The 23331-nt window shown below is 35.6% G+C and overlaps 2 protein-coding genes, 1 long non-coding RNA gene and 1 pseudogene across 5 annotated transcripts; 2 read left to right on the forward strand and 2 right to left on the reverse strand.

Annotated features, from left to right (window-relative positions):
- Window positions 1-5401: 5401 nt before the first annotated feature.
- Window positions 5402-7097, reverse strand: LOC125583887. The gene is made up of 3 exons (XR_007320917.1): window positions 6691-7097; window positions 6489-6611; window positions 5402-5680 (listed from the first exon to the last, which is right to left on the reverse strand). It is a non-coding gene; the product is annotated as an uncharacterized LOC125583887 (long non-coding RNA).
- A 3327-nt stretch (window positions 7098-10424) lies between these two features.
- On the reverse strand, window positions 10425-14152 carry LOC106389931 (calcium permeable stress-gated cation channel 1). 3 transcript variants are annotated; one of them, XM_048751430.1, is made up of 9 exons: window positions 14014-14152; window positions 13231-13583; window positions 12973-13131; window positions 12766-12901; window positions 12579-12680; window positions 12378-12497; window positions 11884-12305; window positions 11253-11823; window positions 10425-11171 (listed from the first exon to the last, which is right to left on the reverse strand). In XM_048751430.1, the coding sequence occupies exons 2-9, from the start codon at window positions 13542-13544 to the stop codon at window positions 10668-10670; spliced, it is 2328 nt and encodes a 775-aa protein (XP_048607387.1). In that variant the 5' UTR covers window positions 13545-13583; window positions 14014-14152; the 3' UTR covers window positions 10425-10667. The 3 variants fall into 3 exon arrangements, with proteins under 3 accessions (XP_048607387.1, XP_048607386.1, XP_048607388.1); XM_048751429.1 differs by lacking the exon at window positions 14014-14152 and adding an exon at window positions 13738-14006; XM_048751431.1 differs by lacking the exon at window positions 14014-14152 and adding an exon at window positions 13704-13958.
- Window positions 14153-19230: 5078 nt separating this feature from the next.
- Window positions 19231-20234, forward strand: LOC125583278 (protein STRUBBELIG-RECEPTOR FAMILY 8-like). The gene is made up of 4 exons (XM_048749913.1): window positions 19231-19503; window positions 19736-19868; window positions 19992-20062; window positions 20152-20234. The coding sequence occupies exons 1-4, from the start codon at window positions 19404-19406 to the stop codon at window positions 20232-20234; spliced, it is 387 nt and encodes a 128-aa protein (XP_048605870.1). The 5' UTR covers window positions 19231-19403.
- On the forward strand, window positions 20098-22767 carry LOC125583888 (annotated as a pseudogene).
- The last annotated feature ends 564 nt before the right edge of the window (window positions 22768-23331 follow it).

Here is a 23331-nt window from a genome sequence, read left to right on the forward strand (position 1 = left end):
AGTGTTATAAATCATTAAGTGGATGGCCCATAACCAAGACCGGAAGATAAAGCCCAGTCGGCCACATGGAAGTTCAGAGTCGGCCATAGGCCTAGTTTTCCTTTTCTCTGTTTTAGTAGTTTTCCTAATTCTAGTTGGATTGGGTTTTTGTACTCTTTCCATATTTCTATACTTTATAATCCCTATATAAAGGGACCTTCTGATTCATTAATAAACACACAATTTCCCCATACTTTTACAACAACATATAGGATTTACCTAGTATGTCGTGACCTGGGACTAATCTAATCTATTAAAAGGGGAATAAAGCTCATATAGGATTTACCTAGTACGCAAAATATACAGTTATTCAAAATTTGATTTTTACTAACATATTTTTCAATAAACATTATAAAAATATTTTCAATATATATAAAAAAAATACAATACAGAGCTCAATTTCAAACACCCACTTAAATTATGGTTTTTATATTTCACATTGAAATTTAAAATATAATATATGTGATTGTTATATGATTGTACGTATAAAATATTATTAATTATAAGAAAACGTATTTGATGGTGCGTATAAAATACGATTAATTATATGATAACACATATTTTTTTACTTATGATGACACATATAAGATATATAATAGTGGTTAGGGGTGGGCGTTCGGGTTCGTTTTCGGATCTGTTTCGGATTTTGTGTTCGGTTTAGATCTTTGAGGATTCGGTTCGGATTTGGATAACCAATTTATAATTATTTAAGTATTTTTGGAGTTTTGAGTATATTTTAACTATTTTAGATATTTATGTTTGATTATTTGTTTATATTTTCAAGCATTTAAACGAACTTAAAAGTATCATATATATTCTGGATGTTTTTATATATATTAAATCTTAAAATAATTAATATGTATAAGTATATAAATACTTCGTTTTGGATCGTATTAGGTTTCAGTTCTTCAAATGCCAAAATTTTGAATAATTCAGATATTTAATCAATTTCAGTTCGCATTTGATACAACTTATTCGGATTGGGATCGGTTCGATTCTTCGAATTCGAGTTTTTTTCCCAACCCTAAATAGTGACATAAAAAACAAATAGCATCATATTTTTTAAGAAATATACCGCGCGGGCGTGTGGATCAAAATCTAGTCTAATCTATTGAAAGGGGAGTACAAAATTAGATTACCCCTTAATTTTACCACTTATTTACAGTGGCATGCCATTGAGATATTTATTGAATTTATATTTAAGTATGTTTGTCTTTTCCTAATTTAAATTATAAATTCCCTTAATCAAATCTTAACCAAAATAGATTTTCCAATAGATTTTCTAATATATTTTGTATTAAAATATTAAATGTTTTCCATTACTTATCAGTAATAAATAATAAAGTAAAAACTCAATATCATAATCAATTTATATAATATATAAATAAAATATAAATAATCTATTCAGAAATTATTGGTATAGTGTTTTCATATATATATAAGTCCAATTAACTAATTGGACTTATATATATGAAAACATTATACCAATAATTTATGAAACACTATGATATAATAAACGATTAATATAACAAATCTAATCTATTAAAAAGGGAGTACAAAATTAGATTATCCCTTAATTTTACCACTTATTTACAATGACATGCCATTGAGATATTTATTGAACCTATATTTAAGTATGTTTGTATTTTCCTAATTTAAATTATAGATTTCATTGATCGGATCTAAACCAAAATAGATTTTCCAATAGATTTCCTAATATATTTCATTTTAACGTATTAAATGTTTTCTGATATTTATTAGTAATAAATAATAAAATAAAAACCAAATATCATAATTAATTTAAATAATATATAAATAAAATATAAAATAATCCATTCAGAAATTATTAGTATAATGTTTTCATATATATAAGTCCAATTATTGGACTTATATATATATGAAAACATTATACCAGTAATTTTTGAAACACTGTGATATAATAAACGATTAAAATAACAAAAATATAATTATTCAAAGTACTAAATAAACTTGTATGTTTTAAAATGTTATACTAACAATTAGTTAATACATTTTAATTTACAAATATATATTATACGATTTGGTACAAAAAAATATAAAGTGAAAAAAAATATTCAGATAGTCACGGGTTCAACTCTAGGAATAAACAATAACAGCGCGGGATAATTTTTTGAGAAAATGGCCTAGATAGCCCCAAACCAAGTTTTTGTTCCCAAACTAGCACTCAAGGCCCAAAGTCACAAAAATAGGTTTCATTAAAGAGGATCATTTACTCTTATGCCCCTTTCTTTCTCTAATTATATTTTTTTCTTCTGAAATTTGAAATCACGAAAGCACGACGACAGCTCGTCTCTTCTCCGGCGTCAATCATCTCCAGCATGAATCATCTCGGCCTTTATCATCTCTGGCATCGATCATCTTGTCCATCATCGTCTCAGGCGTCGATCGTCTCTGGCGTCGTTCATCTCCGCCGTAATCATCTCCGCTGTAATCATCTCCGCCATCTATCTGTAATTGAGCTAAACGTGTTTGATTTCTGTGTGAAAAGTCAATTGTGAAAATGGTTACAAAACCAGATACTGCATCCGAGGCACTCTATAATCCAGATGTGTCTAATGTGGATCTGGGACCATACAGTCATTGGAGTTTGAACTTTCGAAGAAACTCGAGATTTCAGAGAATGCAAAAGAGGAGAACGACGAAGAAGAAGAAGGAAACAAAGGTGAATACTTTTTTTTAGTGTTCTGACTGATCACATAGTTTTGAGCTCTTTTGCGTCTCAAATTCAATCACCCATTAAGAAAAAAAAATCCTTTTGATATCTCTCTGTGTTACTGATTAATTAGGTTGTAGAAAATTGGTGTCTTTAAATGTTTAGATTATTGATAGCTTTCTAAGACTTAAAGTATAGCCTTATGGTTTAGATTGAGAATGGATGAGTTCATGAGTGTATGGTTGATTAATAAGTTACTTCTTGTTTGTTTTAAGCTTAGACTTCAACTACAAAGAAGAAGAAAAACAAGAATAAAAGCAAGTAAGTAATGGTTTTTCTACGTCTTTTTTTAATTTGATTTGCCACTTTTGGTTGTTTGCTTTAATGATCAGTCTCTTGCTTATGTTTGCAGGAAGAAGCCCCAACAAACTGATCCGCCTACAATCCCTATCGTGAAGTTTTTCCCATCTGGAGACTTTCCTGAAGGTGAAATCCAACAGTATAAGGATGAGTGAGTTCCATACCAACAACTCTATTTGGACCAGCTTTATAGTATGCAATAAGCTTGTGGATTTAGTTCATATAGCTTCTGTCTTTGCATCTGTTAAACTCCATCGTATTTTTAGTCTTTTTCTTTTCAATACTTTTTTTCTTCTCTTGTTACCTTTATGACACTTTAAGATCGTGATCTCTGTAATGTAGCAATTTGTTTGTGTTTTATAATGATACCACATTTAACACTTTCTTGATATAATTACTGAAAATGCTTCAAGCTATTCTATTTCTATGTTCTCTGTTTTGTAGACAATGACTTTTATTTGGTGATTTCTATAGCCAATAAATTTTTTTATAGATTTTGATTATGTTGTTTTTTTTTTTTTGTTTTGGACGATTAAGTTTCAATTCAGGATAGCCATCCTGAACAAGGACTGTCTAACATTCCTTACACGCTTTTGATTCTCTTCGAAAACATACTTATGCAAGAAAACACACTCATTTTATTTTTCTGGAAGCCCATCCTGAAAGTTCCACAAGCTATCCTAGATAACACGTGTGTTTTATAATGATACCACATTTAACACTTTCTTGATATAATTACTGAAAATGCTTCAGGCTATCCTATTTCCATGTTCTCTGTTTGATATGTGTTCCCTATTTTGTAGACAATGACCTCCATTTGGTGATTTCTATAGCCAATGAATTTTTTTAAAGATTTTTACTATGTTGTTTTGTTTTTGTTGTTTTGGACGATTAAGTTTCAATTCAGGATAGGACTGTCTAACATTCCTTACACGCTTTTGATTCTCTTCGAAAACATACTTATGCAAGAAAACACACTCATTTTATTTTTCTGGAAGCTCATCCTGAAAGTTCCACAAGCTATCCTAGATAACACGTGTGTTTTATAATGATACCACATTTAACACTTTCTTGATATAATTACTGAAAATGCTTTCAAGCTATCCTATTTCCATGTTCTCTGTTTGATACTGTTCCATATTTTGTAGACAATAACCTCCATTTGGTGATTTCTATAGCCAATGAATTTTTTTATAGATTTTGATTATGTTGTTTTCTTTTTGTTGTTTTGGACGATTAAGTTCCAATTCAGGATAGCCATCCTGACAAGGACCGTCTAACATTCCTTACACGGTTTTGATTTTCTTCGAAAACATACTTATGCAAGAAAACACATTCATTTTATTTTTCTTGAAGCCCATCCTGAAAGTTCCACAAGCTATCCTAGATAACACGTGTGTTTTATAATGATACCACATTTAACACTTTCTTGATATAATTACTGAAAATGCTTCAAGCTATCCTATTTAATGTTCTCTGTTTGATACGTGTTCCCTGTTTTGTAGACAATGACCTCCATTTGGTGATTTCTATAGCCAATGAATTTTTTTATAGATTTTGATTATGTTGTTTTGTTTTTGTTGTTTTGGACGATAAAGTTCCAATTCAGTATAGCCATCCTGAACAAGGACTGTCTAACATTCCTTACACGCTTTTGATTCTCTTCGAAAACATACTTATGCAAGAAAACACACTCATTTTATTTTTCTGGAAGTTCATCCTGAAAGTTCCACAAGCTATCCTAGATAACACGTGTGTTTTATAATGATACCACATTTAACACTTTCTTGATATAATTATTGAAAATGCTTCAAGCTATCATATTTTTATGTTATGTGTTTGATATGTGTTCCATGTTTTGTAGACAATGACCTCCATTTGGTGATTTCTATAGCCAATGAATTTTTTCTAGATTTTGATTATGTTGTTTTGTTTTTGTTGTTTTGGACGATTAAGTTCCAATTCAGGATAGCCATCCTGAACAAGGACCGTCTAACATTCCCTACACGATTTTGTTTTGGAAACCTATCCTGAAAATTTCACAAGCTATCCTAGATAACACGTGTGTTTTATAATGATACCATATTTTTATTCATTCACACAGCAAAAGTGCATTATTGTATACCAAATGTCATGCAACTTAATAACATATCTCACAAATAAATGGAGACAAGTTATAAACCAAATGTCATTAAGGTCTGAATTTTGAGAGCAGAAAGAAAAAAAGGATTTTTTAAATTTCAAAGCTTTATCCGAACTTGTCTCCAAGAAAAAACAAACGGGAATAACAATATTAGACTCTCAAGCTACTTCTTTTGGAATAAACTTTATTTGTGACCATAAGGTGTTCAATAAAAATACAAATGAGAGAAGTTATGTAGATCTCAGATTCAGAGAGCGGAGAACAAAACTTTTGATCGGTGCTCGTCGCTTCAGCATTTGATTTTTTTCCGATGACGTTGAGAGGAGGCGATGATCCAAACCAAAATTGGTCATGTTCTTCAATCACTTTGGCTCTGATCCAATTGGATACTTGAGCTCAGGCAGAGCTAGTAATTAAGGTATTGAAACTCCCATTGTGTCCCTGTCCTACGTAAACCAAACCAAAAAATTTTTTCAAATAGTATCAGAGTTTCTGGAAAGCTATCCTGAAACTATGAAACGCCTTCCTAAAACCAAAATAAAAAATCTCAAAAGTTTTCCCAAGCAAATTCATCTCAGTCACACTCACGAATACAAGCAAACTCTTCTGGCTCATTTCACGCACACAATTTTCAAACATTATCATATCACCTGACTTAACTATAAAGATCTGCTCCCCTAAACATTCAATAGATGCGAACAAACAACAAATGAATATGCCAGCAGGGATATAAAAGTGGAATCTAAAGGAAAAATCAAAATCAATCTGTTGTTTGAGAAAGCTAAGCTTAAAAAGCACAAGTTTTCAGAAGCAAACTCATCATAGTCACACTGAGGAACACAAAGCAATTCTTCTGGCTCATCTCACACACAGTTTTCAAAGCCAGCGTCAAGAAACTTAACTAACTCAGGCATAAAGCGAGTGTCTCCCATTATCTCTTAACCTCTTCTGGTAAGCTACAGAGCCTAGACGTAACCTTCAAGGCTGATTCTTGAACGGAGATCTCCTGTTGCTTAGAAGATACAGCAAAGGATCCAAGAACTTGCAACTCATCAATGCATTCAAACAACCGGGCGATCCGAAACATAACTTATCGATTGCCCTTAACGCTGTCTCCTTAGATTTGGAAGAGGACAACAGATTGGGATCTGATAATTCACTTACTAGCTCCTGGATTCCTCCTTGTCTAACAAAGACCTCACGTTTCTGTTCATCTTTAAAACACATACCTAACAAAAGATCAATAGAATTTACCTGAACAATCTCTTCCTTCGATCCAATAAGCTTAATGAAAGTTGTCATCGTATCGTCTTCTTCAATCATATACCTCTTGATCTCTTCAACACCAACGAGATTCCTCAACACTCCACACGAGCACTGTCAAAAATCTGAATATGAAATAAATAAAGCTTGATAAGAGAAGAAATATGAACATAAAACATTCAAAATCGCTTACCAAAAGCAAAGTCACAAACTCGTCTTCTTCCGTAAACCAAATTTATTTGTAAATAAAGCTTCCTGAAATTTCTTCTTTGCGACTCTGATTCTGCCTTTTCTGTTTGATTCAAACAACAAAACAAGTTCAAATGTGTTATCTGGAGAACAACAAACTGAAACCCCCAAATTTCAAGTCGAAAACCCTAAGTAAAATTGAACTTTTCTTCATAAAACATTGATAATAACGATTAAAGCATACCGATACACATCTCGTTACGTTCGTCGCCGGAGATTATCAACAGCTCGTCGCCGGAGGTGATTCGTCGGAGGAGGTGATTCTTCGTAACGTTGTCGAGAGAGAAGAAGAATCATTTTCTTTTCTTTTTTTATTTGTTAGTTGTATTATTAACTGGGGGTATTATGGATATTTTGTCTACTAATGAATGTTATTTTTGTGATTTTCTCCTTCTAGTGCTATTTTGGAGACAAAAACTTTAAAATGACTATTATGGAGAATTGCCCTAATTTTTTTAAAAATATTTATTTTAATAGAAATTATAATTTCAAAAACTTTTAAAATTATTTTATTTATTTTAAGGGGTGCTAAAATTTTGGAATTAGAAAGATTTACTACCAGTTCCTAAATTGTCCTAAATGGTAATCGACTCAAAAAACAAAGAGTGACGATGTCAAAAAAAAAAAAAAAAAACAAAAACAAAGAGTGAACATGTACAAAAACAGTGTATACAAGGGAGAACAGAAGTGAGGGAGATGGCCAAGAGTGAGAGAGGCCATGCAAAATCATAACACGTTGTCACCTCGTATGTATCGGCCTTATGTAGCCCATTCAGGATTGCTATGACCTAATATGTCTTGGGCCTTAAGCGATCTTGTTTATGATTCTTGTATATAATAAAGTCGGTAAAAAAAAAAGCCGAAGGGTTTGGTTCATCTTAAAGCTTTGAAGCGATCCCATCTAGGGTTTACAAAATTTGCCATGGAAAGTTTGGATCATCAGTTCCCAGAGGGTCTAATATTAAGCACATCCAGACATGAAACACAATCATTAAACTCGGTAAGAGAATACTCAAAGACAATTCCTGATGATCTACTTATCGAGATATTCTCTCGAGTCCCGGCAACGTCTATAGCTAGGTTTAGTTGCTTATCAAAATACTGGGCATCCATTTTTAGTCGTCCTGATTTTACTGAGCTGTTTTTGACCAAGTCTTTGACTCGTCCACGGCTCCTTTTCACATTCGTAACTGATGGCAAGTTGTTCTTCTACACTTCACCTCAGCCTCATAATCCAGACGATAACTCTTCTCTTGTGGCCATCCCCTATCCTACGTTTCTTAACCATTCAACTTATATCTGTAAACAGGTATGTGAATTGGTCTTGATTCTGGGATGGGGAAGAAAAGAAGCGCAGGTGATTTGTAACCTTTTTTTTTTTTTTTTTTTTTTTGATAAGTACGTGAATTTTCATTAATCAAAATGACACAAGGAGATACAAGGTTTTGATGAATCAAATCCTAGATATCTAAGAGGCTAATCAAAGTTTTGATGCTGTAGAGAGCCACAAAAAAAGGTAAAAAAGACTCTCTAGAACAATGAAAGTTTAGCCACGATCTCTAGATATATGACTAAAGCTTAGCAAGTTTAAGATATCAGAACAACCAGTAAGCTCCAGTAGATCACGTCATGAAACTCATTACCGGAACCTGTAACAAGAGAAGGGATCAGTAGAGTAGGCAACCGGAGAACAGTCCGAGGCACCGCGGACCGTCCCAAAGGCGACTTCAAACGGAGGACAGGCGAAGCAGGAGTGACCAAGTCCTGGTCCGGCCACCACAACCATTTAAAGTCCACTCCAGACGCTGCACACACTCCAGAAAGGCAACGAGCCAGAACCCTGTTGACCCAACACAACGCGAGGGAGCTAATAGAATAAGCATTGGTGAGTACTGGCTGAAGGAAGCGGAGGTTCTATCGGCTCGACTCCGGTCCCCACACACGAGCAGAGCACTAAAAGGTTCCAGTTTCTAAGCATCGAGTCGGTAGGAAACAAGCGGTCTCCTTTCTTCTGAAGCTTTGAAGTATGAAGAAGCTAGAGCTCCCATCAGCAGGCAAAAACGATAAAAGACCCGTCACATGGACCAGAGATAGAACAGAGCAACGGTACGAAACCCATGGCCATCTCAAGCCACATAGACAGGACCAAACATACCCAATCGCCATGGTGGTTGTTTAGAAATCAATACGGAGAAGAATTCCCCAGCAAATGCCTCTGATTCGCCTTTACATCTTGGACCGAAGGTTAGATGGGGAAGTTCTTTACAAAGCAGTCGAAGGAGGAGGCAGGAGAGGACAGAGGAGGCAGAAATCAACCCAGAGGAGAGAAGGCAGCGACACTCATCCACTCCGGTGAACCTCCGTAACAGATCTGACCCAGATCCGTTTAAGTCAAACCCTAGATCTACCAACAAATCGACGCCTCCTGATTAGATCCGACCACCCACAACCTCGCTATCACTCCGGGGTTGCTGAGTACATGCTCAGAAACCTTTTTGTTCGACAGATCCGACCGCTATCCTCGAAAACCAGAGGTGATACGCAAAGAGGAAAAGGGAAGAGAGAGAGCTTAACAGGGAGGAGGCTGGACACGGGAGAAAATGGGGTGGTCACCGACGGGTAGAGACCCTCCGCCGGCCACCGGAATCGAAGACAAAAGAGGATTTGACGAGTGAACGGCGAACGGTGGGGGAGAGAAGAAAAGAGAGAATCCCGTCTGAAATTTCATCTGATTTGTAACCTTGCCAAGGGAAAATTCCGAGCATTACCCAAAGTGCCTAGATATCAAAAAGACACTCCCAGGAGAATATACTTAGGCTATGATCCTATGGGAAAACAGTTCAAAGTGTTGTGTATGAATATGAACATGAACTTCTTTACACCCATTACTTATTGGGTTTTGACATTGGAGTCTTGAAAACGTTTGTGGAGAAAGCTCGAACCCGAATTCAATTTTAAGGAGGATGGTGATGTATAAGGGTCTTTTGTGATAGTTTGCTTTGATGTTAGGTCAGAGAAGTTCAGTTTTATTAACAAAGATGAAGACATGTTACCAAAGCCTAGTGCTTATTATACTGGTCATTCAACTTTGTTCAACTACAAAGATAAACTAGGTTCACATCGGGTTGAACAAGAACTTGTGTTGTGGGTACTAGAAGATGCTGGAAATCATAAATGGTCCAAGCATAGCTATGTATTGTCGTCTCCTTTGGAGGAGAAGATACTCGTGTCTACCAAGTTTGTTGGAATGACTCGTACTGGGGAACTTGTCTACTCGTGGAACTCTTGCTTTTGGTTCTACAATATTGAGAGGAACACTGTCAAAAGAGTCTATATTCAAGGACTGGGAGGGCTTAAGCATCCTAGTTTTTGTCGCACCATTGTAGACTATGTGGAGAATTTGAGTAACTATTGTAGGTTCTAAATGCTTTCAATATATATATAATTTTTAATTTCAACTCTTGTGACATTCCCTTATTCCCTTTTAAGGTTGTTTTGGATTTCAACTTTATGATTGTTGTTTTATTTAAAATTTCATCACATGAGCACTGAACACATTATCTTTGTTGCCACTCAGCTGTCAATAGTTTAGTTGTCAATATGTACGTTATTGTTCTGTTTTTGTCTTATTTATCACTCTTTTGTCAAGAAAATAGCCTAACAGCTCTGCCAGTTTCGTTAGTAACGATCATAAACTGCTTTCACAGACACATTCATCTGATGGTAAAAAAAATGGGTTTGTCCAAAGACTACAAAGATTTGAAGTTGCACGCAACACAAAAGAACCCTTAAGGTCTTTCGTGAACCATGCATAGGCAAACACTGAGCTCACATATCCTCTTATCTCTCTCTATGTACATATAGAAAGTACCATATGTATATATATACTTGTAAAACCATCTCTTTTTGAAAAATGCCTCTCTAGACTTCTTTACCACTAAAGGGCAGAGACGGTGAAGACTCTCCGCTGATCTTGCTAGGAGCAGGAGTGTTCCTCCGGGACTGACGCTTGGTGGGAACAATTATAGCTTCGTCCTCAAACTTCCCCAGCTTATCATCACCATAGTCATCATCATCATCATCATCTTCACCTCCTTTGAAAACCGGATGAACGTAAGCACTCTGCAAGTACCCTTTCAGGTTCAGGTTCGGCTCCCTCGCGCTCTCCAGCGTATCTTTCATCTTAGCTTCCTGCAAAGGGTACCTGACGAACGCCGGCTCGTAACGGCCTTTGCAGAAGCGGTGGAAACCGATGGTGAGCACAGGCAAAGCGATGAGAAACGGTGCAGCTAACGCGGCGTGCTTAGTCCCCAATAGACCCATGAGAAGCACCTGAGATATCATCAACGCCGCTATGACACGTCCGTGAACGTCTGGCCAAAACGCTGCAGCGCTCTCGTATTCTTGATTGTATACGTTTATGATCTGACAAGAAACAAGAACCACCTTCAAAAACCAAAAACTGAAGGAAGGTAAGTATGTAAGTAGCAAGAGAAGAAACTTTACTTGATGACGATACATAATGTAAGCAAGGGCAAAGAAGATCAAGATGAAAGGAAGAAGCATCGGTGTGACAGGAGCGTAGACAAGGCCGAGAAGGAAGTAAAGCTGTATCCTCGGCTCACCGGTATTAAAACCAATGCTTCCTGGATCCATCGCCTCCTCTCTGTCCTTATCAGTCTTGACCAAGAACGTGTTCTTGAGATGGAACATGATCAGAGGCTTCAGCATCAGAATCTCTCCGGCTACTCCTGCCCAGCCGTCGACCATTATGTAAGTGATGAAGAAGGTCGCTTTCATCGGTATGGCAACACCTATGGTCTTGGGGATTTGGTTTGGGGACTGGTTGAGGAAAGCGCTGAGCTGTTCGAAGGCAGCTCCGGTGATGACGCTGGCGAGAAAGACGTTCACGAAGTTGAAGATGTAGTAGCGAAACGCCGAGCGTCTCTCTAAGGATGAGATCGATGTGAAGCCTTCGAACTTGGCCATGATCATGAGGATGGACGGTAGAAAGATGAGGAACAGCTTCAGTGCTATACCAGGTAGGAAACCTTGTATCACTGACTTCATGAACTCACTGCATCCAATAGTAATGTATCAGTCAAGATTCAAGAACAGAGAATGTGAAGAGACTTACTCCTCGACGATGACTTTCAAGAAGGGTGCAACTTTCACAATCCCTTCGATGGTAGCAAGAGACTGAACGAAAGCTATTGGTACGATGAAGAAGAAGGTAAGGAAGAAGAAAGCGACGTGCATCAACAGCCTTCTCACGGTGAGAGCGACGTATGGAATAGCGAGATTGGGCCAGTAGACATCGCGAGGCTCTGGAGCCCATTCGGTTAGCCATTGGGTGGGGTTCCGGGTCTGTTGGGTTTGAGCGCAGACGGCAGCAGCCCAACGAGTTTTGAAGGAGACAAAAGCTGCTGGCATTATGGACTTGGGATCATTCACCACTTCTTCTCTTTCTTTAGCAATCTCTTTTGATGTTTTGTCTATTTCAGCAGTGTAGTGTTCGATTGCATCCACTCTTTGTCCCCATAGCCCAAGGAAGCCAAGCTGGTTGATCAAGATAATTAAGATAACAGAACAAAATAAACTATATCAAGACTGAGATTTGATATCAAGTACCTTCACCATGATTCTCCCAGTGTTGTTTCTAGAGTATTTGAGCTGGTAATAATCAAGCCAGTTCTGCAGCTTCTTCTTCTTTTCCACCAAATCAGCGAGCTTGTTTGCATTGCATACAACCTACATATTGTTTTGCAGACAAAAGTAAGAAACGAGGAAGCATCTAATAACTGTATTTCAAACACTTCTAAAGGAACTAACCTGATGTGTTAAGTAATGATCAGGGTGATTGACCAAGAAAAAATGCTCCACCAGTTCACTAACAGTTTCATCTGCGTCCGGAGGTACATTCCTGACAAGAACCTATTACAAATCCCAAAGATATTAGATCGCTGTACACGACTTGTAAAGATTAAACCAAGGAAAATAAACGAAAAAGAGTATTTACAGTGAACTGGTCAGGTCGGCGAGCTTCTGATGCAAGAAACTGGAGCCTCATGTTAGCAATTGTCTCATATTCTTTCATCAGCACATAACAAGTCCAGATTGTAAATGCATACGCCATCACTATATGCGTCCAAAACCTGGAAAAAGTCAAAACGTTGTAGCTCAAAACTTTACAAAAGACCCAAGATGGTGGTAAGGTCTAACGCACCTCATTGAATACTCTGGGATATTTGAGACAGATAGTTTATCGATATCGCTTGAAGTTACATTCCTCAGCTGGTTAGCCAACTCCAATGTGTCGTTTGTCCAGTTCACCGGCACAAGAACTGCCCAGGCAAGCACTGCTATTGGAGCAAAGATTTTAAGCCTGCACATATAAAGAACACATAAGAGATTTTTGTGTTGAAAGAATCATATAACATAATAGTAACTCTTATGCTTCTTGATTTCCAGTTGGAAACATTACCCCAGCCAGTAAATCCGGAGATACACAACAGAATCCAAACCGGCATGATCGATAAGCTCAGGCTCAGGCATCTTGAGAGCCTGAGGCATCCAGTTCAAGAACTTCAAGTAAGCCCTGAAGTCAAGGTTGACAAAGCGCTGCACAAAGGCGCCACCACGGGTAGGACTGCTTCTTAAACCCTTGAGGTACCATTTGGAGAAGTAAACTCTGTCGTTGAAGGGCTGGAGCCTCAAAATTGCAAAGATTACGAAGAAAATGAAGGCACTCAGGATGTTTATCCCAGCTGATACACCAATGTCCACAAGTGTAGCCATCTATTTATATCCTTGCTTCTTCAACCAAAAGATGTCAACCTGTAAAAATTTACAAAGAAGCAGCAAAAGCATTAATGACATGAAACAATCTCAAGAAGCTACAAGAAGATTGTCAAAGCTTTGACCAATTCAAAACCCCAGAAAGGAGAAAAAGTTTACAACTTTCACACGGAAGAAGGAAACAGAGAGAAACCCTAGAGATGAGGAGTGTAACAAGCCATCAGTTCCAGATTCATCTAAAAAGCAAAGAACTTTCTTGCTCTTTAACCTCTTCAGTGGCTATGTTACAAGCAAACACACAACGTAAGCCTCAAAAATCTAACCAAAATATTTTAAAAAAAAAGGTTACTTTTTTCAGAATATTTTTTATTAAAATTTTGTGATGATGATGATGCTTTGAGATAATGTTGGTGAGGGAACTGATAAGAGAAGCAGTTATTAAGGGAGTGGGTGATGAAAGAGATCATACAGTCGCGAGGAAGAAGAAGACGAAGATGAAGATGGGAGGGAGAGAATACGGCCAGAGTTTTGCTTGGTGACGCTCACTGGCTTTGCCAAAAGCTATCAATTTATATTTATTTATTATATTTTTCTTTTTAATTCTTTAGTGCCGTTGTGAAAGGCTACTTTACGTTCGTTCACCTAATTACTAATAAACAATTTGAAAAGAATCAGTTTAGTAATTCTGAATCTTCCTTTGTGATTAAGCTTTAAATCAATTGTGATGTTGACAGCAAACCGACAACTTTTTCTTCGTATTTGTTTATTTATGAGTCGGGCTGCTAATTGTGGAAAGTGGTTCTCTTTGTCTATATTAAAGAATCCATTGATATTCATTCTCTGGTTTGCTTCTTCTACAGTCTTGTGCCATGCATTGTGTAGCTCACTCTTTCAATAATGTTATTTTACGGGTAGTGTACTTTGTTCATTAATCATTAAATACTCTAAAATTGATGGTGATTTCGACTTCTAATGTAAAACTATAAAAAAATTGGGTAAATTTTATAATCCTTTGCATTATATTGATTGATTTATTATTGAATTGTGGTTATAATTAATAATGTTTTTATTTTAATAGATACATAAATAAATATTTTTAATTCATAATTAAAAGAGAAATTCTCTAGAATAGATCTAAAAAAGTTTTTGTCACAAATATAGATTTTAAAAATAAAAATGACCAAAATAGATTTAAATGTTTTATCAAAACAATTAAATATACACTTATATTCCTAAGGTTAATTAATCTAGATATTAGAATTTAGGGTTTAAGGTTTAGTATTTAGAGTTTAGGATTTAGAATTGAGAAGTGGGGTTTTGTGGATAAAATTTCAAATTTAAAAAAATTAAAATTTTTAAAATAAAAAATGTTATTTTGGTCATTTTAATTTTTGAGGTTTAAATATACACTTATATTTTTGTGACAAAAATTCTATCTGAGAGAGTTATCGGGTTAAAAAGGGTCAACTAATGAAAACGAGAGCGTGTTAGTATTATTTGTGTAAATAATTATTCTATTTATAATGAGAACGCACAATTGTTCTGGCGAATTCCGGCCGTTGATGTTGATATTTTGTGTTATTTTTTAGTGAGAATTTATTGACTGGTAGCTATAAGCCTAACGGGGTTAGTCGAACAAAGACTTTGTAACGGGCCGAAAATGTTACAAAAACTTCGCCCATATTAAGGCTGTACTGTAGTATTCAAGATTTGGTAAGACATGCGTTTAACGTGGGGACACACACACGCACATGTTTGTAGCGCGCTGAGCGTGCGAGTGGTGGCAGAAAACACTATTATTTTGGCCTAGCTTTTTATGCTGAAAATTATTCAAGAAGTTGGTGTCTTATTTCATAGTCCACTAAACAGATTTGGTTGAATGATTGAATATTTCTTTGGAATTAGACTTTAGCAACTTGTCATTCATTTTGTAAATAAAATACATGGCCTAGCAGTGGCCCCGACCACATAATATGTTTTTATGGATTTTTTGGATTCGAATATGGAGCCCACTATATACTCTGATATAATAACCAAAGACCAATTGATTCGGTAACATATAGAAAATGATATCAAAAGATTCGATTAGCATTACAACTAAACAAACACCACTAGCTTCAATGTTCTATATTTGTTAAAATATTTTCCAGACTTCACAAATTATGATGAGAATCACATCTAATTTATTGGTATAGTCCGAAGTTGGTTTGAAGTTTTTCGGACATGATACATGTTGCGAAATTGAGAAAAGAAAGTTCTAAAAACGGTTTTGTGACCAAACAATTTATTTTGGGCCGAGGTCCAATAAGGCCCCTTCCAGATAGCCCGAGTTACATATTATGATTGACAAATTTTCATATCCTTCGAAGCTGGAAGCAAATGATCGCACAAGGTTTTTTTATTTTTGATGAGCACTAGGGTTTTACATTTTGACATGAGTATTTTACAGATTACTCGTATTACTTCTCTTTTTTTGGGTAAAATGTTAACTTTATTATACCAAATTTTTAATTTTTTACAGAAGAACGAAGAAGACAAGTAGCGGAAAAACAGTAATTAAACTAAACAGAGCACCTATAAGAAATTCTGATTCTAAACGGAAGAAGAAAGATCAAAGAGAACGACCGGAAGTAACGTAGCGGTCGATGGTCCAACGCAGAGGTATGAGTAGACTAAGCTCTCGGTTACCGTGAGCTCCCGGAGAGAAAAGCACCCCTAAACCTTGAAGCACCGGGCAAAGACCTACAGCTTCCAAGAGACTCAATCATCAACACCAACACCAACACCTCGTATTACTTCTTTCCAAACAAACATACAATTACTCGTTTCTACGTTACCGGAAAACAATGTATTTTACATAATTTTTCTTCTTGTGTTAGTTTTAAGTTAGTAACCTTTTCGCGAAAAACAAAGAAAATACAAACATTAAATGTGATTCCTGGTAGAATTCACCTGGATACATTAACACTAAATGAAAGTTCCAAACATAATTCGTTAGAAGGTTTACTTATGAAACGTGTAATCAGGGGAGATCCAGAAAATAATTTAACATGGGGCACAATATATATATACATACATTAATTATAAATTAATTTATTCATTAAAATATATGTTTAGTTATATTATGTTATATTTTATAAAATTACATTTTAAAATAAATATTTATTGTAAACGAGTCATATAAAAGAGATAAATATTTTTATAGTGCTAAATAATTTTCAGTAATATTAAAAAATAAATATTATATATAATTTTATTATGAAAACGTGTATTCATTTTAGTTTGTATTAGTTTAAGTGTTGAAAAATATAAACTTGATAAAAATAATTGTTAAAATAAAACTTAAATAAAGTAACTTTATTTTAAAAAAGGTAAAAACCAATATTAAATAAAAGAAGAAAAGAAATTCATTTCTGTTAGATAACAAAAACAAAGGAGAAGTGAACATTTATTTTACAAAAGGGTGACTAAATATAACAAAGTGTGTAAAAAAAGTCTAAAAACAAAAACAAGTTCAAGTTTCGAACTTGAGTTACATGAGGCACCACTCAACCATTAAAGGCAGAAGAGCTAAGAAGTCTCAATTGCCGATACCTTTCAACAAGATTATTTATAAGAAGCCTGTGGCACGTGCCACACCTGGCGTAGGCATGAGTCCGCCCCTGCGTGTAATGTGAATTTAATTTGGCTTGCTACATATACAATTGTTTGACATGAGTGGCTTAACTACTCATCACCTAATTAATTTATACATGTGAATATACATCTGAAGTCTTGCATCAAAACAAAGCAACACTTTGTATTACTAGTATTTTATTTGCTCGATTATGACAGAAATTACGCTATTTCAATATATTTACGTTGAAAGAATCGAAACAAGATCACGGGATTTCATTCCATAGAATAGAATAAAGTCTCCATCGAGATAATCTTGATTCTTCCAAAGACATATACAAAAAGATAAATAAGAACTGTTTCTTTAGTTATACTGTCTAATTAATCGTTGGGGACTTAAAAAAAAATCTATAAATGTGACAAATAAAATAAAACTACAATAGAATATGAAACTCATATATGTTTTACTGTGTCCAACGAAATTAATATATTGGCAAGATCATATTTTTTTTAAGAATGTTAAATTAATTCAACAAAAAAAAAACTTTTGACAACTAGTGTTGCTTTTCTTTGAAAGTGAAATCAAAACCAAACCTAGCTTTACATCTGCACATTAGATCGGATGTTACATTATTATACAACTCTATCCTTCAAATTCAAACTTCAATATAAAATTTAACAAACATATAAAACGTATAATGAAATTATCAATAAAAATGGAAAAGTTATTTCCATTAACTAATCATTGATGTTCGTTCTTCTTCGCTGACAAGAACAGCTGAACAGGTTTATAAGCTAGCCAGATTGGAACCACACATATGATTTCACTTTCAGCTTTAAATATAAATCCTTTTATCTCTATATATTTACTCATTGTGAATTAAAATATATCTTGAGAGAGGAATAATATTTTTCATAAGAGTACAAAAAATAATATAACACGAGAACATGCCAAAAGGTAACACAATATTCGTGTTTTCATGAGTGGACAATACTTTTCACTCTCTGCATTCTATTATTAGTCGTTTTCTGGAAACTATCCCACGTTTCTTTGTAAAATATACATGTCGTTTTCATTTCTGTTGCAATTATAGCACTCTTTATCCTCTTTAAAAAATAATAATTCTGATTCAAATATAGTTTGATCCTGCTATCTTTAACCTTTTTGCTTAACATTTTCAGTTAAATTAAGTAACATTTCTTAGTTTTTATCATGGATTTTACACCTAAGAGTTAGTTGTGTATATTCTGTCAATATTAAATTTATAATTTTTACAAATCCATTTAGTTCTTACCATCGACCATTAAGATATGATATATCGGAAAAAGAAACGCATGCACAACGTCAAAAAATATTTATTTATTTATCCTGGTCGTATAATGTCTTTGATTGGTTGGTAACCGAATACGATTTGGTAATGAAAACATAAATGGTATTCAAACTTCGAAAATACTGCATAATGAGAGACAGCGATATGTACCAAACAAATGGTGACCAAACGTGTGTGGAATTAGCTCGTTAACGTGGTCGAACAGAAACATAAAAGTGTAGTATAAGAAAGGCGTGGGCACAGGTAGAGAGAGATTAAGAAAGAGCTTTGGAGAAAGCCAACTAAACATGAGAGTGAAAGGCAAATAGAGCCCATAAAGAACGCGAGTCAAATGTTTGCTAGCTTTTTTTATTCCCCAAAAATTAAACTTTTTCACTTTTAAAACGCTTAATAAAGTTAATTCTTCCAAAATGTGGACAAAAAAATATAAAGAAAATTCCAAACTCACACCGACACAAACACCGGTCAATAGTCAGATACTATCAATCATCAACAGCTCAAGAACTTCAGCAACAGTTTCATCTCATATTTTTATATACTGTAATACTTTTTTGACATCTAGTGTAATACTTAGTGTCAAAAACAAGAGAACACTTATACAATCATCATTAAATCTTGCCTAATGAAGTCTTAAACTAAGTTTTATCAAATTAATATGAACCTGAATTAAAAAATAATAATAACTTCTCTCTCTTCATTAATTCAACGAAGCTAGGAATCTCCCTCTCTCTCTCTCTCTCTCTCTCTCTCTCTAGTCACTACATATACCTTTCTTTAATTGCGACGCTTTTAACTACCCACTGTAACTATTCTTCTTCTTCTTCTCTGTCACTCTCTTTACTTTTGCTTTCCCCTTTTAGAGCTTTCATGGCAACGTTTCTCTGCAATGTAATGTGATCACCACCGACACTCAATGGCTACCGGAGATAGAGCTATGTTCCCTGTTTTGCTTCTAATCTTCTCTTCGATCTCTGGATTCTCCGTTGTGAACTGTGTTACTGATCCATCTGATGGTAAAGTACTGAGCTTTATGACTTTTGTGACTTTACCTTTTCTTGCTTTTACCTCATTGTGATCGTCTCTTTAGAGATCTTTATGATTTGAGACCTGAGATTTTCTGGGTTTCTTTGTGTCTTCCTGAAAGTGGATGACTTTAGATAAAGTTGTAAACTTGAAGAAAGATCCTTGATTGGGGTTTTATGGACTCATGAGTTGTTTGTTCTCTTTTCATTGGTGTTATTGCAGTTCAAGCCCTTCAGGTTTTGTATACTTCACTGAATAGTCCTTCACAGCTAACCAATTGGAAGAATGGAGGTGGTGATCCATGTGGAGAGTCATGGAAAGGGATTACTTGTGAGCGCTCAGCAGTTGTCTCTATGTAAAAGAAACCACCTTTTTTTTTTTTTTTTTTTTTTGTTTCTTTTCACTTTTGGCATTGGTTGATGATGATGATTCTTGAGTGTCTTGTAATGTTCTTGTTTTCCCTTGTGGGTTTTAACAGAGACATATCGGATTCAGGAGTCTCTGGCACTCTTGGATACTTGCTCTCAGACCTTATGTCACTCAGAAATTGTACTGTCTTTTGTTTTTTGTTTGTGTTATCTTTGTTCTGTTATGAGGATTTGATTTGATAACATTAGACTTCTTTCACTTTGATACAGGGATGTTAGCGGAAACAGCATCCATGACACACTTCCATATCAACTGCCACCGAATCTCACAAGCCTGTACTGATTCTTTATAGTACTTAGTCTCAGTGTACAGTCTTAAACTAACAGCTGAAAGAAAATGCAATGCAGAAACTTGGCGAGAAACAACTTAAGTGGTAGCCTTCCATACTCCATATCTGCTATGGCTTCTCTTACTTACATGTGAGTTTGACTTTTTAAACTGTGAGGCTTAGCATAATTAGTCTTCTTGTATATTAACGTTTTGAAATTGTTGTTTTCTAGGAATGTAAGTGGTAATTCACTTTCAATGTCGATAGGAGATATCTTTGCTGATCATAACTCACTTTCAACCTTGTAAGATCTCTTTATGATAATGATATCTCTGGTTCCAGTCGGCCATTGATCTTATTGTTGCTTTGTTCAGGGATCTTTCTCACAACAACTTCAGTGGCGATCTTCCGAGTTCTGTGAGTACAGTGTCTAAACTTTCCGTTCTGTGAGTGTTTTTAAACTTTCTTTGTTGCAACAAGAATCAAAAAGTGCAAAAAAGAGATTCATAATTATGATGATATCTTCATTCTTGACAGCTATGTTCAGAACAATGAGTTGACAGGTACCATTGATGTACTCTCCGGTTTGCCTTTGACAACTCTGTAAGTTTTTCAATTTTAGATAGACAAAAGCAACGAATGTGTTGTCTCCCCATCCTTATATGTTTTCTTTGGCAGAAATGTTGCAAACAATCATTTCAATGGATCCATACCTAAAGAGCTCACCTCTATCAAGACCTTAATGTAAGTTCTCAATAACAATCTGTTTACTTCTTTACTTTAGAGTACTCTTTCAGTTTTTTTTTATGCCTTCACATTCCAATATGTAACAGCTATGATGGCAACTCCTTTGATAATGCCCCTGCATCTCCTCAACCAGAAAGACCTGACAAAAAAGGGAAACCTTCTGGTTCTAAGAAACCCAAAACCAGCCCTAAAGCTAAAGGAAAGTCTTCTGAAAAGGGTTTGTCTGGTGGAGTAGTAGTCTGGTATAGTCTTCGGTTCTCTGTTTGTTACTGGTATCATAGCACTTGTTCTTTACCTATGCCTTCATAAGAAGAGAAAGAAAGTTGGAGGAAGCACAAAAAGAGCTTCTCAAAGAAGTCTACCACTTAGTGGAACAACCAAGTGCAAGAGCAGAGGGTTAAAGACTTGAAGTCTTCGCCTGCAGAGAAAGTAACGGTCGACCGGGTAATGAAGATAAGCAGAATGAGATCTCCAATCACTGCTTCACCATACACCGTCTCCTCTCTCCAAGTAGCAACAAACAGCTTTAGCCAAGAAAACATCATCGGTGAAGGATCTCTAGGCCGTGTCTACAGAGCAGAGTTTCCCAATGGAAAGGTAATGGCGATCAAGAAGATTGATAACGCAGCGCTTTCGTTACAAGAAGAAGATAATTTCCTAGAAGCTGTTTCCAACATGTCGAGATTGAGGCATCCGAACATTGTTCCCTTGGCTGGATACTGCACGAGCACGGCCAACGTCTTCTGGTCTATGAGTACGTTGGCAGCGGGAATCTAGACGATATGCTTCACTTGAATGATGATAGAAGCATGAACTTGACTTGAACGCGCGTGTTAAAGTGGCGCTTGGGACTGCTAAAGCTCTGGAGTACTTGCATGAGGTTTGCTTGCCTTCAGTTGTACATAGGAACTTCAAGTCAGCGAATATATTGCTAGATGAAGAGCTAAACCCTCACTTATCAGACTGTGGGTTAGCTGCTTTGAATCCTAACACTGAGAGACGGGTTTCGACTCAAATGGTGGGTTCATTTGGATACAGCGCTCCAGAGTTTGCATTGTCTGGGATCTATACTGTTAAAGTGATGTGTACACTTTTGGAGTAGTCATGCTTGAGCTCTTAACTGGTCGGAAGCCTCTTGACAGGTTCTATATTTTTTCCTTTTTTTTTTTAATCTAATGTCAACCCACAAAAAGAGCCATTGATTCAGTTTTCTTTGCTTTGTGTGTGTGTGTTTGATAGCTCGAGGACGAGAGCAGAGCAATCATTAGTGAGATGGGCGACACCGCAGCTACATGATATAGATGCTTTGTCTAAAATGGTTGATCCTTCGCTTAATGGCATGTATCCAGCTAAGTCACTGTCTCTTTTTGCGGATATCATTGCTCTTTGTATTCAGGTAACTTAATACCATCTCTAAGAAAATGAAATTGTTTTGGTGAAGTAACCATCTTCTTCTCTTTTTGTTGTTAATTGTAGCCGGAGCCAGAGTTCAGGCCTCCAATGTCAGAGGTGGTGCAACAGCTGGTGAGGTTGGTTCAACGAGCAAGTGTAGTCAAACGAAGATCTAGTGATGACAATGGATTTTTCTTACAGGACACCTGAACATGAGCACATGGATTTCTCATTCTGAGTAATAAACAACAAACTTCTTTTTTTTGTTCATTGGAAGCTAAAAAGAAGCTCCAAAATTGAAGAGGGAGACAGTTTTGTGCAATTACATGAAGGACTCTGAACCAAGGATGTGACAAAGAGGTAAAGAATGCACATCTTGGTTCAGACCAAAATGTATGAAACTTTGTTTGTGAGTGAGGATAAAATTAGGAGTACATAAAGAGTTTTGTATCATGTTTTGTTCATCTGTTTTATTCTTTCTTTTTGTCCAAAAAACAATCAATCAATCTGAGACTTTCTTTGCAGTGTTCTCTCTCTCTTTTTTTTATGTAAAGTTGAATAATTTAAACGAAAACGTTTCAAGATATGCTAACATGATAGTCATGATGATGGTTAATGTTGAGGAGATCCAAAAGACAATATGTTTCAAAATATGCTAACATGTTCGTCTGTTCTCATCAGACACAAACAACAGACCACAATAAACAATACCTAAAAGTAAACTTGAGACCCCACGGAAAAAGTCTTACAACTCATCATCTCTCCACTTTTTCTCATTTGTCTTAGTTTTGGAACGCACATCACAACCCCGACGACACACACAAGATAATCCTAACTTAACTAAAATGTGCACCAAGGAGCTTCCAAGTTATATAACTTGCCAGACCCTGTGGCTTTCACCCCATGAAAACCTCGCGATTATCTTTTTCCTGCGCTTTGCTTCTACCAAAGACCCCATGACATTGTTAACATTCCTCAGCCA

The sequence above is a fragment of the Brassica napus genome, chromosome C3 (genome assembly GCF_020379485.1).
Source record: "Brassica napus cultivar Da-Ae chromosome C3, Da-Ae, whole genome shotgun sequence".
Classification (NCBI taxonomy): domain Eukaryota; kingdom Viridiplantae; phylum Streptophyta; class Magnoliopsida; order Brassicales; family Brassicaceae; genus Brassica; species Brassica napus.